The sequence below is a fragment of the Phoxinus phoxinus genome, assembly GCF_949152265.1.
Source record: "Phoxinus phoxinus genome assembly, chromosome: 24".
Lineage (NCBI taxonomy): Eukaryota > Metazoa > Chordata > Actinopteri > Cypriniformes > Leuciscidae > Phoxinus > Phoxinus phoxinus.
Genome location: NC_136899.1, coordinates 13193222 through 13207760, shown reverse-complemented (window position 1 = coordinate 13207760; position 14539 = coordinate 13193222). Strand labels below are relative to the sequence as shown.

The 14539-nt window shown below is 38.8% G+C and overlaps 1 protein-coding gene across 5 annotated transcripts in view; it reads left to right on the top strand.

Moving 5' to 3' along the window:
• Positions 1-14539, top strand: part of sema5a (sema domain, seven thrombospondin repeats (type 1 and type 1-like), transmembrane domain (TM) and short cytoplasmic domain, (semaphorin) 5A) — a 145236-nt gene that overhangs the window by 42552 nt on the left and 88145 nt on the right. For all 5 annotated transcript variants that reach the window (XM_079601664.1, XM_079601666.1, XM_079601665.1 and 2 more), the window contains one exon: positions 11262-11489. In XM_079601664.1, coding sequence (XP_079457790.1) covers positions 11262-11489 — 228 coding nt within the window. The remainder of the gene's footprint in view (positions 1-11261; positions 11490-14539) is intronic.

Genomic DNA, 14539 nt, shown 5'->3' with positions numbered 1-14539 from the left:
GTCAGCTCACAGACTTTTGCAGTGAGAGCTTTGTGTTTCTTCGGCACCAGCGCTCATGTTTTTTTGGGGGGATTCAGCAGCACAGCATGGTGACTTTATCTGACAGTGATAGTTTCATGAGGAGATAAACGTACAGTAAGAAGAGATAGTAGTGCACCCTGGGAACCTTGATCTTGGCTTATGTGCAGATATTTCTCTTGAAAGCTTCATATGTCGATTGTACTGATGATTTATCTTTTAATCATAGGGGATATAGAGTGAGATATAGAGATAACTGATAACAAAAACAGATTATAGAGAGTGTTGTCTGCAGCATCACAGATAAAGTGTGACTTCGCCAATTTACAACCTGCTTTGTATTGTTGCAATGTTGATTGTATATGTACATGAACAATGTTAATTTTTCTCTGTGTTACCTGGAACGATAAATTCTCCTTTATGACCGCTCCAGGGCCCATGGACAGTCGAATCGACTGAAGGTTATTAACAAAACAGTTATTGTAAGAGAAGGTTCATCACTGAAAACTGTATCGTACTTTGTCTACACTTTAAACAGCATAATGGTAAAAATATGACAGCAACAGCCTTCCTACCGGCAGTCCGGCATGTGACGCCATTTTGCTTCGGGAAATTGGCCAGACAGTGCTCCCCGTTCCTTTTCTTCCTGATGTTTCTTTCAGCTTTCCATCCATTTGGCCTTAAACACTGTTTTACAGATTTTCCATACATATTCTCTCCATATTTACATGTATGATTCTTTGCAGCCTTTAGCCACTGTCTACAATGCTCTCAACTGGAAACTGAAAATAACACCATTGTGACTTAAAGTTTGCTAAGAAGGATAGGGGTAGGTGTGTATTCAGGTAAATTGGGACCCACTGAGGGGAGCAGATTGGTAGCGGCCTTGAACGGCAGCATGCCCAGTATATTATGGGTGTTGAAGTTTTCCTTCCTGTTTGGCGAAAGGGAAGACAACAGCCCTTTTTCTCTGTTTTGTCTAGTCAGGTAGCACCGATTTCTTTTCTTTTTTCTACCACATATTCAGTTTAATTGAAAGCCCATTTTGTGACTCAGATGACTCTGAAATAGCCCTATAGTTCTGCACTTGTGATCTGGTTAAAAGTCAACCGTGACCTAGATTTGTTGTTTCAAGGCACAGGTTAAATGCATCTTAACAAATACCTTTTGTTTCAATGTTTATGAGCCTTAGGCTCTTCTTCGTGCCTTTGAAAATGCTTCTGTATGGGTGTCTCAATGACCTTGTGATAACAGGCTGGCTCAGGAGCCGTTACTCTTGAAGAGAGCCACATAACTACAGAGCCTCATCTTGCTTTCAGCATCAGGAAAGCTTTGTCTCTTATATATCCAAGGATAGTCAGTGCTAGTTCCATCAGAGGCCGTGTAGAGAAACAGACAGTTAAAAATAAAGGCTGTATACCTTGGGAGAGTTAGGGTGTGACGGGCTGAAATTGCTGGGTATGCTGTCCCAGATTTAAATCTGACTTTGTATGTGGCCAGCCAGCCCAAAACTACTCTTTTAACAGCTCCAAAGCTATTGCACTGAACATAACCCTCAATATGTCAGTCTTTAAGTAGTATTGTTTTCATAACTAGCCTGCAATTGTGGCTGCCTACCACCAACAAGTTGAATCCAGTTCCAACCAAGCCCTCCATCAATTTTGCCCAGTTGTTGGCTGTCAATGTGTGGGAGAAAGGAGAGGGTGTTTTTTTGTGTGTTACTTATTTTCTTTTTCTTTTTTCACTTAATATTGACTTTAACAGATCAGCGTTTAAGATTTTAAGATAAGCGGCTTGCTGTTGTCCGATAGTTGACAGATGTTGTGTGCTCAGATGTGCAATCTGTTAAAATGGTGTTGGTTTAACAGATTGAGAGCGCACTGGACCCAAAAGCAGCATTAGATTTGAGATGGAAATGGTTCTGTCTGACTGAGAAAAATATCAGTTGAGGATAAAGAGGTTGCTATAGCGGAAAATTCCATTCTCGCTTTGAAAAGTAGTAAATGTTTACCGACTGACATGCATGCGTTGCACCTGGGAAACTGCAGTGATAGTTATTTGCTCAACCAGCTATCACTTTAATATTTTTTTTAATGCTCAGCTTTGCCTCTTGTTGCCTCTTTGTTTGTACAGATTCCAGGAGAAAATCAAGATTTTAGAAAAAAAAATACATTTTTTTGTGTATTTTCTTTAAAGTAACACTAAGTAGCTTTTCAACCTTCATAATATATTTCCAAGACCCTTGTGATGGTACATCGACTTAAAATAAGTTAAATGACACGTCTGCCATAGCCTGACGTGGTCTGTATCGCTTTTACTGGCACTATGTAACTTCGGGTTTCGGGTCGGAACCCGTGCACAAAAAGAACTACAAAATTCGAGTGCTTTACGGCATACGTCACTCCCCCCACCACTTCCTCAAATTCGGACGCTTTTGTAAGCGTAAATCATGCATCATACTAACAATTTACCTTACACTAAAAGAGTAAGGGAAAAGTACATCACGCAAAACATAAGGTAACGGGTGGATCTGATGTATACTGGGGTGATTACAGACAGAACCCAGCTTATTTTTGGTTAACCCCTTAAATCAACAAAATAAACAAGCAATCATACATGTATAAACTTAAAATAATTGTACATTAACGAAAAGTTCACAATACTCAGGTTCAACAACGTGTATTGACAGATATATAAGGTTTATACACGTCGGGCAACACAGAGTTATTCAGCGCTGGAGGCGCGGCCGCGCTCCGATATAGGCTACATCAAACAAACATTGCAACTCAATTCCACGCACATTTAAACCCCAGAAACCCAATGTCCCAGCAGATCAAATACTCAGTCAATCAAACATAAATTGTCCGGACTGAACTAGATGTCCTCCGCGAAGAGAAGGGAAAAACAAAACAAAACAAAAAGATACCGGGCGAAGCGTGGCGAGACGCCGCAGTCAACACATTTCCTCCATGAACTCACGCAACCTCGCCACAGTCTGTTTAGCCGCCGGGATGCTGTAGTAGTCCATAAAAACCCGCGTATAATCCACAAAAAGTCAGTTGAATTCCTCAGGCCACCTTTACACAGAGCCCGCTAAACAGCCAGGCTGCGGTAGGCTAAATTATTTACGACAGCGCTAATGGACAATTCAGCTTCCAACCAGTAGGGCGACCGCAGAGGAAATGTTACTTGGTGTTACTTTAATAACAAATTTGCTGGCTGTGCAGCGTATTGTATGGTATTAAATGGCCATTATATATTTCTATACATGTTGCTGTGATGAAATTATCTTTGTGTGTATTTGGATGGAACCGAATGTGGACGGCACTGCATCAAAATTAAATGAAAAGCCCAGTTTTATGTAACTATTCTATCGATAGATTCCATTTTATTACAACCTTTATCTAAAATGAAATAGAAAATGAGGAAATATAAGCAAAATATAAAGATATAACTCTAATTTAAATTTTATTTTGCTGGTGACTGTGTTTACATTGTTTTAACATGAAATTACTTTTATTGGTCATCTTAGTTTCCTCATTAGTTACTCACCTGTTCTTAGTTCTGTTGATTACCCTGTCTGTGTATTTAAACCCTTAGTTTCCTCTTTTCATTATTCCATATTCATCTTAATATTATGGGATTGTGCTATTATGTTTCCTTTGTGATCTCCTGCGTGTAACCATTTGGATTTATCATTGAAGACTGTTTGTTTTGATATTCTCTATCGCCATGCATTTACTACAGTCACAGCTTGTGACAACCAGAGAGGGTCTTAGTTATTTTTTATACATTATTATGGAAGAATTCCATTGATTCATTTAATTGCAATATATTTAAAAGCAATAAAATATTTAAGTATAATGGGGCCCTTAGTAGCCAGGAAGCAGGATTTCACTTTTCCTTTATGTTGTTCACTTTTGCTTCAGATATTCAGTGCGATAAAAATGCTATTTAGTTGTTTTAATTGTTGGTCAGAGAGACCCTCTTACTTCCTAAATAGTCAGTTTATGACCAGAATTGGCTGTAATCTGGATCAGTATGCTAGTCAAAAGTCAAAAGTCAAAAGTCTGGCTACAGTGGAGAGCATTCACAATGACCAGCTGAGAGTAACTCGTCAAATCACTTTTCTGGGTGTCACAGCTCATTAATGTACAATTCCTATTACTTAGCAACCCTTGTTGCGATGATGTCAGTTCTAACACTGATGGTCAATTAGGATATTTCTCAATATGGAGAAGGCTATTTCAGACAGCACGACCGAGCCTTTTTCAATCCTCAAGAGCTCGTATGAAAATGCCCTTTTATTTATTCTTTGTGTGTATTGACGCCGGAGGCAGCCCGAACCAGATGACCTGCGCTTTGCCTTTTCTGGACCAGATGCTGCTAATGCCTCCTCAATCCAGTTTCCTCAGGGGTGTTGGTAGAAATATCCATTTTAGTGGAGACGTCAGAGTGAAAAACAGAGACGAGAAAGATTGAAATTGATCTACAGAGGAAATAAATCTGTCTGTGACTGTCTGTGCTAGTTTGTGTTTCCTTGTTGTCAATCTATAGTGTAGGAAACCTCTATTTCCTGTCTTGTCCCATTATTGTTTTCTCTCAGTGTAAAATCTGGTGTTTTACAGCATATGTGTCTTGTCTGCTTTGTATATGGCTGCATTTCCACCGAAATTACCCAAAACAATTTGTCCCAGTTTCCACCGTGGTCTAAAGTACCGTGAAGATAAGGCAAATTAGTCCAGTGACGTAGGACTGCACGCTTTTTTACAGTTTCCACTGGATTTCATCCTCTGAATTTAAGTTTAATAAAGCCTGAACCTCGTCGTCGGTCCATCGTCGTATTTTTTAAACTCCGTTGTTGATTTGAATAGCAAACAACTGTTACTGCACGCACCGCAACAGATTTTAAGATACGTGGAGTCGACCAATCAAAATAGGGCATGAACTCAATCAATCAGCATGTTCAGCGCTCAAGTCCCACCCCTGAAAGTTCCTGAACTTTGAAAAAGTACTACCTTGCAAGCAGGGGCTTTCAGAGGGGGAAATATTTACCCGAAACTTCCTTTAGACCCTGGTTCCTGCGGTGGAAACACACCGAGTACCACACCAAAGTCCCTAGTTCCTGTGGTGGAAACACGGCTTATGCAATATGTGTGTCTTCTTCCACAAGTGGGTTTGAACACAGTTAAGACGCATCTGTGCAAACATGGAGAAAACACAACGTGGATGTATAGTGGAAGACCACATACTTAGGTCTGCCGCACAGTATGTTCATTTAAAGTGTATAATTGTGAGCTCTCGCTCGTGGCTATGAATGATAGCTGTGTTAGTCAGCGACCTTGCTTGTATAGAGTCTATTGAATGAATTTAATGACACCCAGAGTTTAAGATTTTTATTTGGTTGGCCTTCAAACTGGTTTGAAATCTATTCTTTCATTTTTCTTTTTGATTATGGCTATTCTGCCATAAAGAGATAGTTCATAGAAAAAACATTAAATAGTCGTCATTTACTCACCCTCATGTCCTTCTAAACTTGTAAAACTTTCCATACAGTTGCATATTTAGAAAAGAATGAAACATTTTTAAATACTTTTTGCCTACTCTTTTTATACTGTGAATTCGGACATACTTCTTTTGTCACATAGTGTTTTTCAGCTACTATAGTAGGGAAGTATGTGATATCAGATGCAACCTCAGTGACATCCGATTCATGTATCTCTTTTCACTGATTCAATGGTTTCTTCAGTTAACAATAGTGTTGAAAATGAGTCTATTGTATCAATGCTATCATATGGCTCACTCATATTCATATAGGCTAATCATATGGATCACTTTTCAGGTTACTTTTATGGTGGTTTTGCATATGTTTTGAAGCTTAAAAGCTCTAGTCCTCAAACAAGAACACTATTTAAAAATGTTTCTTTTGTCCACTGTAAGGAATGATATAAGGGTGAATGAAACGAAGACAGAGTTTTCATTAGTTGGGTGCACTATCCCTTGTATTCCTCCTTTCTATTGGGTTCAAGATGGAACCAGATTTAGAAGATAGTCCAGTGATTCAGGACTGAATGTGGCAGACTGTAATATGTAGAGGATCCTGTGTTTCTATAAGAATAATTAGATCATATTGACCACTGTGCTCTGCTCTCCCATTACTTGAATTAGAGTTTAGCTCATTTTAGCAGGAAGCCTCTCAGACCGCAGTGTGTATGAGAGAGAGCACAGCCTGTAGTACTGGTGAAATGTTTCATCACTGTCATATACATTGTTATTTCCTGCATGACAGACAATGGACCACAACAGGAATATGTCATAATGTCATGTGTAGCTATGATTAAAGGAAATTCAGTGCTTGTGTCCTGTCAATGACACCCTGACTAACAACCAGCCATTATGTTGTCCTGTTGGTAATTGGTTAAGCTCGCAGGTACCATTTATCTGCTTTTTTTAAAGGAAAGTAGAGAGAGAGCAGGAAATTATGGACATGGAATCAGGGAATCTTGCCAGCCGTATTCGAACTTACAGTGTCCATTTGAGCACCATAACTCAATGTGTAGCAGACTGTAGGTACGCTGACTGGTAGGGCATATCTGATCTTTTCAAGTTGTTTCTTAGGATGTGTTCACACTTGGCAGGTTTGGTTTGATTAAAACGAACTCTGGTGCAAACGCTCTGATAGTGTGGTTCATTTATATAAGTGTGAACCTTGGTGCTCACCAAAACAAGCAGAACAAAACCCAACTTTTCACAAGGTCTCGGTCTGCTTTCAGACAAACTCTGATGCTGTTCAATGGAATTACATATGCAACACGGACCAAAGACATAAACAAACTAAAAACAGGATGTGGTGACCCTAGAAAATACAGAATGCTCAAGTCTACCTGGTTCATCCCATCATATGAGCTATGTTGCCCAATACAATTCGGTAAAGGTGTCGGAACCACTGTGTTCTTGCATAAGATCTTCGCTTGTATGTGCAATGGAGGAATTCCTGGCACTGTTTTGATTCCTTTACACATTTTCTAAGCTCTTCATGAGTTCTTAGCTGGTAAAAATACCATCATATGTACTCACATACAACGAGTGCATTTATTACAGCACACAGCATTGTTTTGAATGTTCGGTAAGTTCCGTCTCAAAATATACTGTACATCATAATTGCTGTCCAATCAGGTTGTGACCTTTTGATACCTTTTTTTTCTGTATCTTTAGGTTCAGTGTTAGAAATGACAGTGTGAATGCGAACGAGGACTACATTTATCCTTTTCTTTTTTTGTCAGGACCAAAAGAACATAACAAACTAAAAGTGTGAACACAATATAGAGATTAAAAGCAAATCAGCTTGCATAAAACACCTCGAATGGATGTTTGCACTTTTCACAAATCAACCGCTGAGTTAGTCAGTTATTCACTAATGTAATTCATATCTTTTCTTTGCTTTTTTGTGTCTCTTTCCACTTATATGAGGGGGTGGGATAGTGTTTAAGCACTGCAATGAGCTACAATATGAAATGATATCCAAAAAACTTATATTTTTTTCCCATCAGTAACGTTCAAAAGAAATGATGGGTTTTGTAAATATTTACACAGTAAACATTACCATTCACAGAAAGAAAGAAATATGTCTGAATCCAATTTCTAATACTGTATTTTGCCATTGCAAAATGTTTGTGTGTGTGCATGCGTGTGTGTTTGATTGATTTTCTATCAAATCGTACTGGGAATTGTTCATAAGAGAAAATCAGAAATAAGGTCTGTCCAGTAGAAAGCGGTGGCTCCACTCTGTCCAGCATCTACTAACAGGAAACTGTGTGTGCATTCAATAAGACAAGGGGATGTAAAACCCTGTTTCCACGCACTAGAGACATGAGTCTCCAGACCCATCAACAAGCCATTCAGACCTGCAGTGTGTCAGTTACTGAGTCCCAGTGGCCTTGCTGATGAGAGCAAGTTTGGTCTAATCGAGTTTTGTATTGCCCTTCGCACAGACTGATTCAATTTCATCTGTACTGTCATAGTGTAGAGAGGCTATAGGAAAGGAAAGATGGAGGGATTTTTGATTGACAGGTTATTGCACTGCAGTGGTAGAAGTTCTTGGCTTTGGCGTGATGCTGCAAAGTCCATCCAACAGACCTGCAATCAGATTCTACAAAAAGACTGTACTCCCACTTTACTATGAGCCAATACATTATTTTATGTTATCTATGTGTAATTAACAGTAATTAGAGTGATTTAAAGGAATATTCACTCAAAAACAGAAACTTATGTCACAAAATTCTAATCATCATGTCCTTCCAAAACAATAAAAATGTTAAAAATGTAACAAAATTGCTGAAACTTGAACTGAAATTAAATTAAAATGTAAAAATATTAATAAAAAAGATATCTCACAGATACTAAAACCATACTGGTACAGTTTAACTGACCATGATTTACTTTAAAGGCAAAAATGAAAATAAAGTCATCATTTACTCACCCTGGTGTTGCAATATGCCATTCTCTCTGTTTCTGACCACAAAAAATAAAAAATAATAATAATAAATGTGTCCCTCTCTGTCTCGTCCACATGGCAGTAAATAGTGACCAGCATCAATCTTAAAAAAAAAAAAAAGACTTGTGCCATATATTCCAAGTATACAGGGGTTTGGTATAATAATAATAATAACATATTTAATGTATTATGTTCATGAGACTATTAGCGCCACAGTTCACTCTGACTCGTCCAGAAAAAGTTGTGAGAAATCAAGATCAATAAAAATGTGACATAAAATATTTAATTAACAGGATTTACATTTTTGGTTTGTTTTTCACCAAACCCAATCGTATACCCCAAGAACACTTGGAAAATACGACGTGTCGCATGGGATCTTTTTTAAAAGCTTGATGCTGGTTGCTATTCACTGCCATTAAAGTATATAGACGAGCGAGAGAAGGACATTTTTTGCAGTCTAAAAAAGAAAGAAGGGCATACGGCATTAGAACAACACCAGGGTGATTAAATGATAACTTAATTTCCCTTATTGGGTGAACTATATCCCTTTAATATACATATAGCTTTCCACTTAGCTGCAAGTATTTAAAAAAGAAAAGAAAAGGACTAATACTGGCATGATTTATAGAATGTGCTTTATGGGCAAATATCAGACCACTGCCTGAGTTCTTGCTCTTCAGTCCATGAGTCTGAAAACAATCTATAATCGCACTATAAGTTTCTCAGGAGTGCAAAACTACATTGAGTTTTGTGTCTGTATGTGAGCAGTGTGAGGGGCCCTGTGGAGCGTGTTTACTATGTTCACTGATAGTGTAGACCACTTCAGAGGAGCTAGAGTGCAGCTCCCTGTGCTGATTCGTGGAAGTGAGGTCAAAGGTCAAAGATGAGAGTGCAGGAGGTTGGGGAGATGAATGCAATGACCTCGACAGCTGCATTTTCTTTATCTGGCTACACTCTGTGCCTGACGCTCTTTTACTACAATATGTCATGTTATGTTATTCTCAGTTTATATATACTGAGCTTTATATAATGAGGGCCACTTTATATGTAATTTAAAAAATCCATTACAAATATTTAAATTAATATATGAATGTATTTAATTAGTAATATTTGCTTTCCTTTTATCACTCAAGTCGTTTTTTTAGTATGATTGGTAAAATAAAAACACATTTTATAGGCATTTAATGGCGTCAAGTATTCCAAGAACCCATGTAATAAACAGTATAATTTATTGATAAAATAATTGTATTAATATTTATGTTATGTTTTTAAATTTTATGTATCAGATTTTAAATATTTAGAAACAATTATCAGTGATTAACTTCCAAAGTCAAATACAGTAGGATTTTTCCGTGAGAAGGCAAGACAACATTTTAACATTAGTGCACATATTTTAACCATGGTTTATTGATTAGTGTTTGTGAATATCTTTGTTTCACGCTATGGAAATCTAACAGTTAAGCAGAAGAACAAACTTTCACATGTAATTATCCAGGCAAATATGATCACTGGGCATAAACAACATACACTCTATGGGCCCAATCTTGCACCCAGCGCAATTGACTTTGTACACCGACGCATGTATGATTCCTATTTTGCACCAGCGCACAGCGGACTTTTCCCTCTACAGACGCACGTCGGTAAATTAGGGAATGAACTTGCGCTCGCGGGGGCGGTTCAGCGCAAAGAGGAGGCGTGTTCCGGCGCAAAACTTCCCTGGTGCTATTTTCCACTATTTTCAAGCAATTGCGCCACTGACCAGAAAAAAACAGTCTAAAGACAATGGCGCGTTGCGCGTTAGTGATATGGTATTTTAAGGGCGCGTGCTTGGCCATAATGTAGCGTGTTAACGCGCATCCACTTTGATTCTCTAATATAAACAGACGCAGCAGTTTTCATTTTTGCAAATCATACATTATTACAAGGAAAAATATTAACACACGAGGGAAATCATTGTTGTGTCCGTGAAGATGTGAAAAAGATCTATCTAGATTTTAAAAAAAATCTAGATTAGGCAGTAAATTAATTAAGCCCAATGTCACTTCTCTGTGTTTTACGGCCCTGGCGAGAGCGTCGGTCTCCTCGGCTGTGAATCGCTCCTGGCGTGCGCTGGCAAACCCGCCGTTATAATAGCAATCCGCCATGGAACAAGCGCGCCGGCTCTTAAAGGGAATGTGAGAGGACGCTCTGATTGGTTTATTTCACGTTACGCCCAAACCACACCTATGAATAATGAAGCTACTTCAGACCAACCCATTTTAGATTTGCGCCAGGCGCAAGAGTCGTTTTTCCCGCCGGGAAAATAGCAACAGCGCCGGGATCCGCCCACAAAGTTACTTGCGCTTTGCGCTTTGGCACTTGCGTTTCAGATCGTTAAAATAGGGCCCCAGGACTTATTTTCTCATTTTATGGTAAAAATTACATTTGTGATATTTAAAGATTATACTCATCCCCTTCAATCTTTTGAAATCCTCCCATCTGGACATAGACTCAAAATTCTTATTGTTAGAAAAAAAAAAAAAATAGTTTGTCAAAAAATCATTTGTTCCAATGGCATGACTGGAATAATATACTACAGTAATAGCAAAGTCATTATCATCAGGTCCTGACTTTAAATAATGATCTGTTATATAAGGCTTTATTTAAATGACTTATAAATGAAGGTTATGAAAGTTATTATAAAGTTTTACCAGCAAAATCAATCAAACCATATCATACTCCTTCAATCTTTCTCTCATTTTCTCTGCAGATTTCCGTGGCAGATGCCCAGCACCCTATGCCCCTGTCCCAGCAGTACTGAGCAGAGTCCCTTGGACCCCCATGGCTCCCCCCGCGGAGGGAACGCCCCTGGCCCGCTGCCTAGTCCTGCTGCACAGCCTGCTGCTGCTGTTGCCCAGAGGAGTGCCCTGCCGGGGGGCCACACGGGCCCCGGAGTCCCCCTGCCACAGAGCTGAACACCCACTCATCTCTCACACAGGTCAGCATTTCTATCCCACACACCACAGCATTATAGAAAGTTACAGGAGAGCTCTGTTCTTGATGTGGCATGTTAATTAATGGTGCTTGCTGAGACCACTATTACTATCTGCTTGTTAAGCTGTGACGTATCAAATACTTTTTCCGGGTCCAGGAAATTGCTCCGTTTCAAGTAAAAATACCACCTCAACAGCTGTTTATGAGGATTTTGCATTCAAATCACACCTTTAAGCGAAGCATTTAAAAACTCACAGTGCACAATACAGTCTCTTGGCTTTTGAACACCAATATTTAAATGATTCAGAAAAGATGAATGACTAACCAAATGAGATTGTGGGATGGAGATCATGATATTTCGGTAGTACAGCACACTGCGAGTTTATATTAGCATCATTTGTTGTTTGCTTTTGGGATCTGATAGAGCAAACTTAAAAACTGGCCATTATAATAGGAATAATTTATAAAATTTGTTTTCTTTTTAATCACTTAAGTCAATTTTTTTGGAATGCTTGGTGAAAAAAAAAAGAAACAACCAGTGATGTATGAGTTTTATGTCATGTGTTTGTGTAACTGGTACTCGGCCCGCTCCGAGCGGGATTCGAACCGTCGTCTCCGGCATGGGAGTCCAGGGGAGTGAGGTTTATTGCACAGCTCTTACTAGCTTGCCTCAGTTACATTTGTAAATAGTCCTTGAGACATGCTTTCTGACTAAAGCACTAAATCCATTTTCCCTAAACAGTGTGTTTTGAGCCAAATCATAGAAATCTAATTGCATTGACAAACTCAGTCACCTTCCCTCCAGCTTAAATTACAGGACTCCCTTCTGGGGAGAGCAGGTATTATAATCAATGTAAATTTAGCAGGCGGATTTCAGTAAATAATTGTGTAGCTGAATGTCAAAACCAAAGGGGGTCTATTGGGGCTAATGGAGTGGAAAGGCAAGGTCAATGTTTTAGCGTAGTGATCAACAGCTCTGACTGTAAATGAACTTGAGAACGAAGCTATCGGTAAGCATGAGCTATAGTGAGTAGTATCACAAACTAGTAACTAATTAACCCATTGTTTCTTAAGATGTGTCCGTATGCCAGGTCACCATCTGTGTTACAGAATGAGTTCGAGTTTCAATGTCTAACACCCTTCTCACACACACACAAACGCTAAAACACGAACCTTTTAATTAGCACCCCATTCATAAAATATGCACAGTGAATGCAGTGATAATGGCATTTATACCCAGCAGCGACAGGGAGGTCTCTCACACACACACACACACACACACACACACACACACACAGTTCAATCCAAACCCATAATGGTCCATTGGCACCGTTTTGAAAATGCAATTCCTATGGCAGCTCAAATAATCTCCGTTCTCCCTGTTTGACTGAGCTTTTGAATCAAAGCTTTCAGATCACTGAACGAGCCCCAGTCCACACATTTAACAGCCACCCTGCTGCAAAACCAAATACCTGCACGCCAGCTTTCACAAACAAAACCCCTTCTTCATAAAAACATTTATTCAAAGAGCACTGGGATCTGCGGGCACTGGCTTTTTCTGTTTTTCTCTTATGTGTTTGTTGAACTTCTCCACCAAGACTTCTAAAATAAGCCTTGAACTCCTTATGCCCTTTATGGCCACAGCGCTCATCTGGAGTTGCTGTGTGTTCAAGCTCTTGTATATACCGGTAGTTATTAATCCATTGTATTTAACAACAACTACAAGTATACTCCATTTTGAAGTATACTAAATATATGTGTGTGCGTATACGTGCGTGCGTGTACTTAAAAATATTGTATGTATCTATATATTTATGTATTTGTTAATTAAAATAAATAAAACATGAGTAAATCTGAATGTTAATCAATTTAAATACATTTTTGAGTATTTTATTTATTCTATAAAAAAATGTAAAAGTACAAAATCTTATATAATTGTTTTATTAGGTGTTCAAGCACGAAGTGCTGAAAACCTATTGTAATTGTACCGGTTTTTATTATTATTATTCTGCCGTAAAACGCGTTCTGCAGCCCAAACCGTAAGAGCTGGAGACTTGAAACTTTGCCAAATGGTAGTACAAAAATCGAGGAGAGGTTATCAAAATATGAGCCAGATTGGCCCATAGGTGGCGCTAGAGCAACCCAAAGTACTAAATTGCTCATAACTCCTAGGTCTTTTGGGCTAGAATCACAATTTTCACATCCCTGTAATCCTTGGCTTAAGACGGTCAATATGTACATCTCCAAATTCGACTTGGACCAAAAAAAAAAAAGTTATGGCCAATTTTGTCCAAAACCTACTCTTGCGAACTAGTCCCTGGTTTTTTGGCTGATCTGAACCAGACCAGTCTAGGACAGTTCTCTGGACTCTGCTGATTAATAATTATCGAAAAAAAGTTGCAATTTTGCATTTGGATGGCTATAACAGGGTCATTTAAGAAAAGGGGCGTGTCAAAATACACTCAAAAGCCTACAAATCCTAAACTAAAACTCAGAACTGCACAAAAATTGATCAGCATATGTGTCATAACATGGTGAGGAAGCATGCCGAGTTTCATGGAGATCGGACCATAGGTGGCGCTAAAACTGGCAAAAAGGTATCGTCATTATTAGGTGTTCAAGCACGAAGTGCTGAAAACCTATTGTAATTGTACCGGTTTTTAGGTGTTCAAGCACGAAGTGCTGAAAACCTATTGTAATTGTACCGATTTTTATTAGGTGTTCAAGCACGAAGTGCTGAAAACCTATTGTAATTGTACCGATTTTTATTATTATTATTCTCCTGTAAAACGCATCGTGCAGCCCAAACCGTAAGTCCTAGAGACTTGAAACTTTGCCAATAGGTAGTACAAAAATCGAGGAGAGGTTATCAAAATATGAGCCCGATTGGCCCATAGGTGGCGCTATAGCAGCAAATACGCGAAACTGGTCATATCTCCTAGACCGTATGTCCCAGCCTCAAGTGTCTTATATCATTGGAAAGCTGGACTCCTGAAGAACAAAACGTATATCTCCGATTTTATTTCCGGTAGGGAAAATTTTCCGCCATTTTGA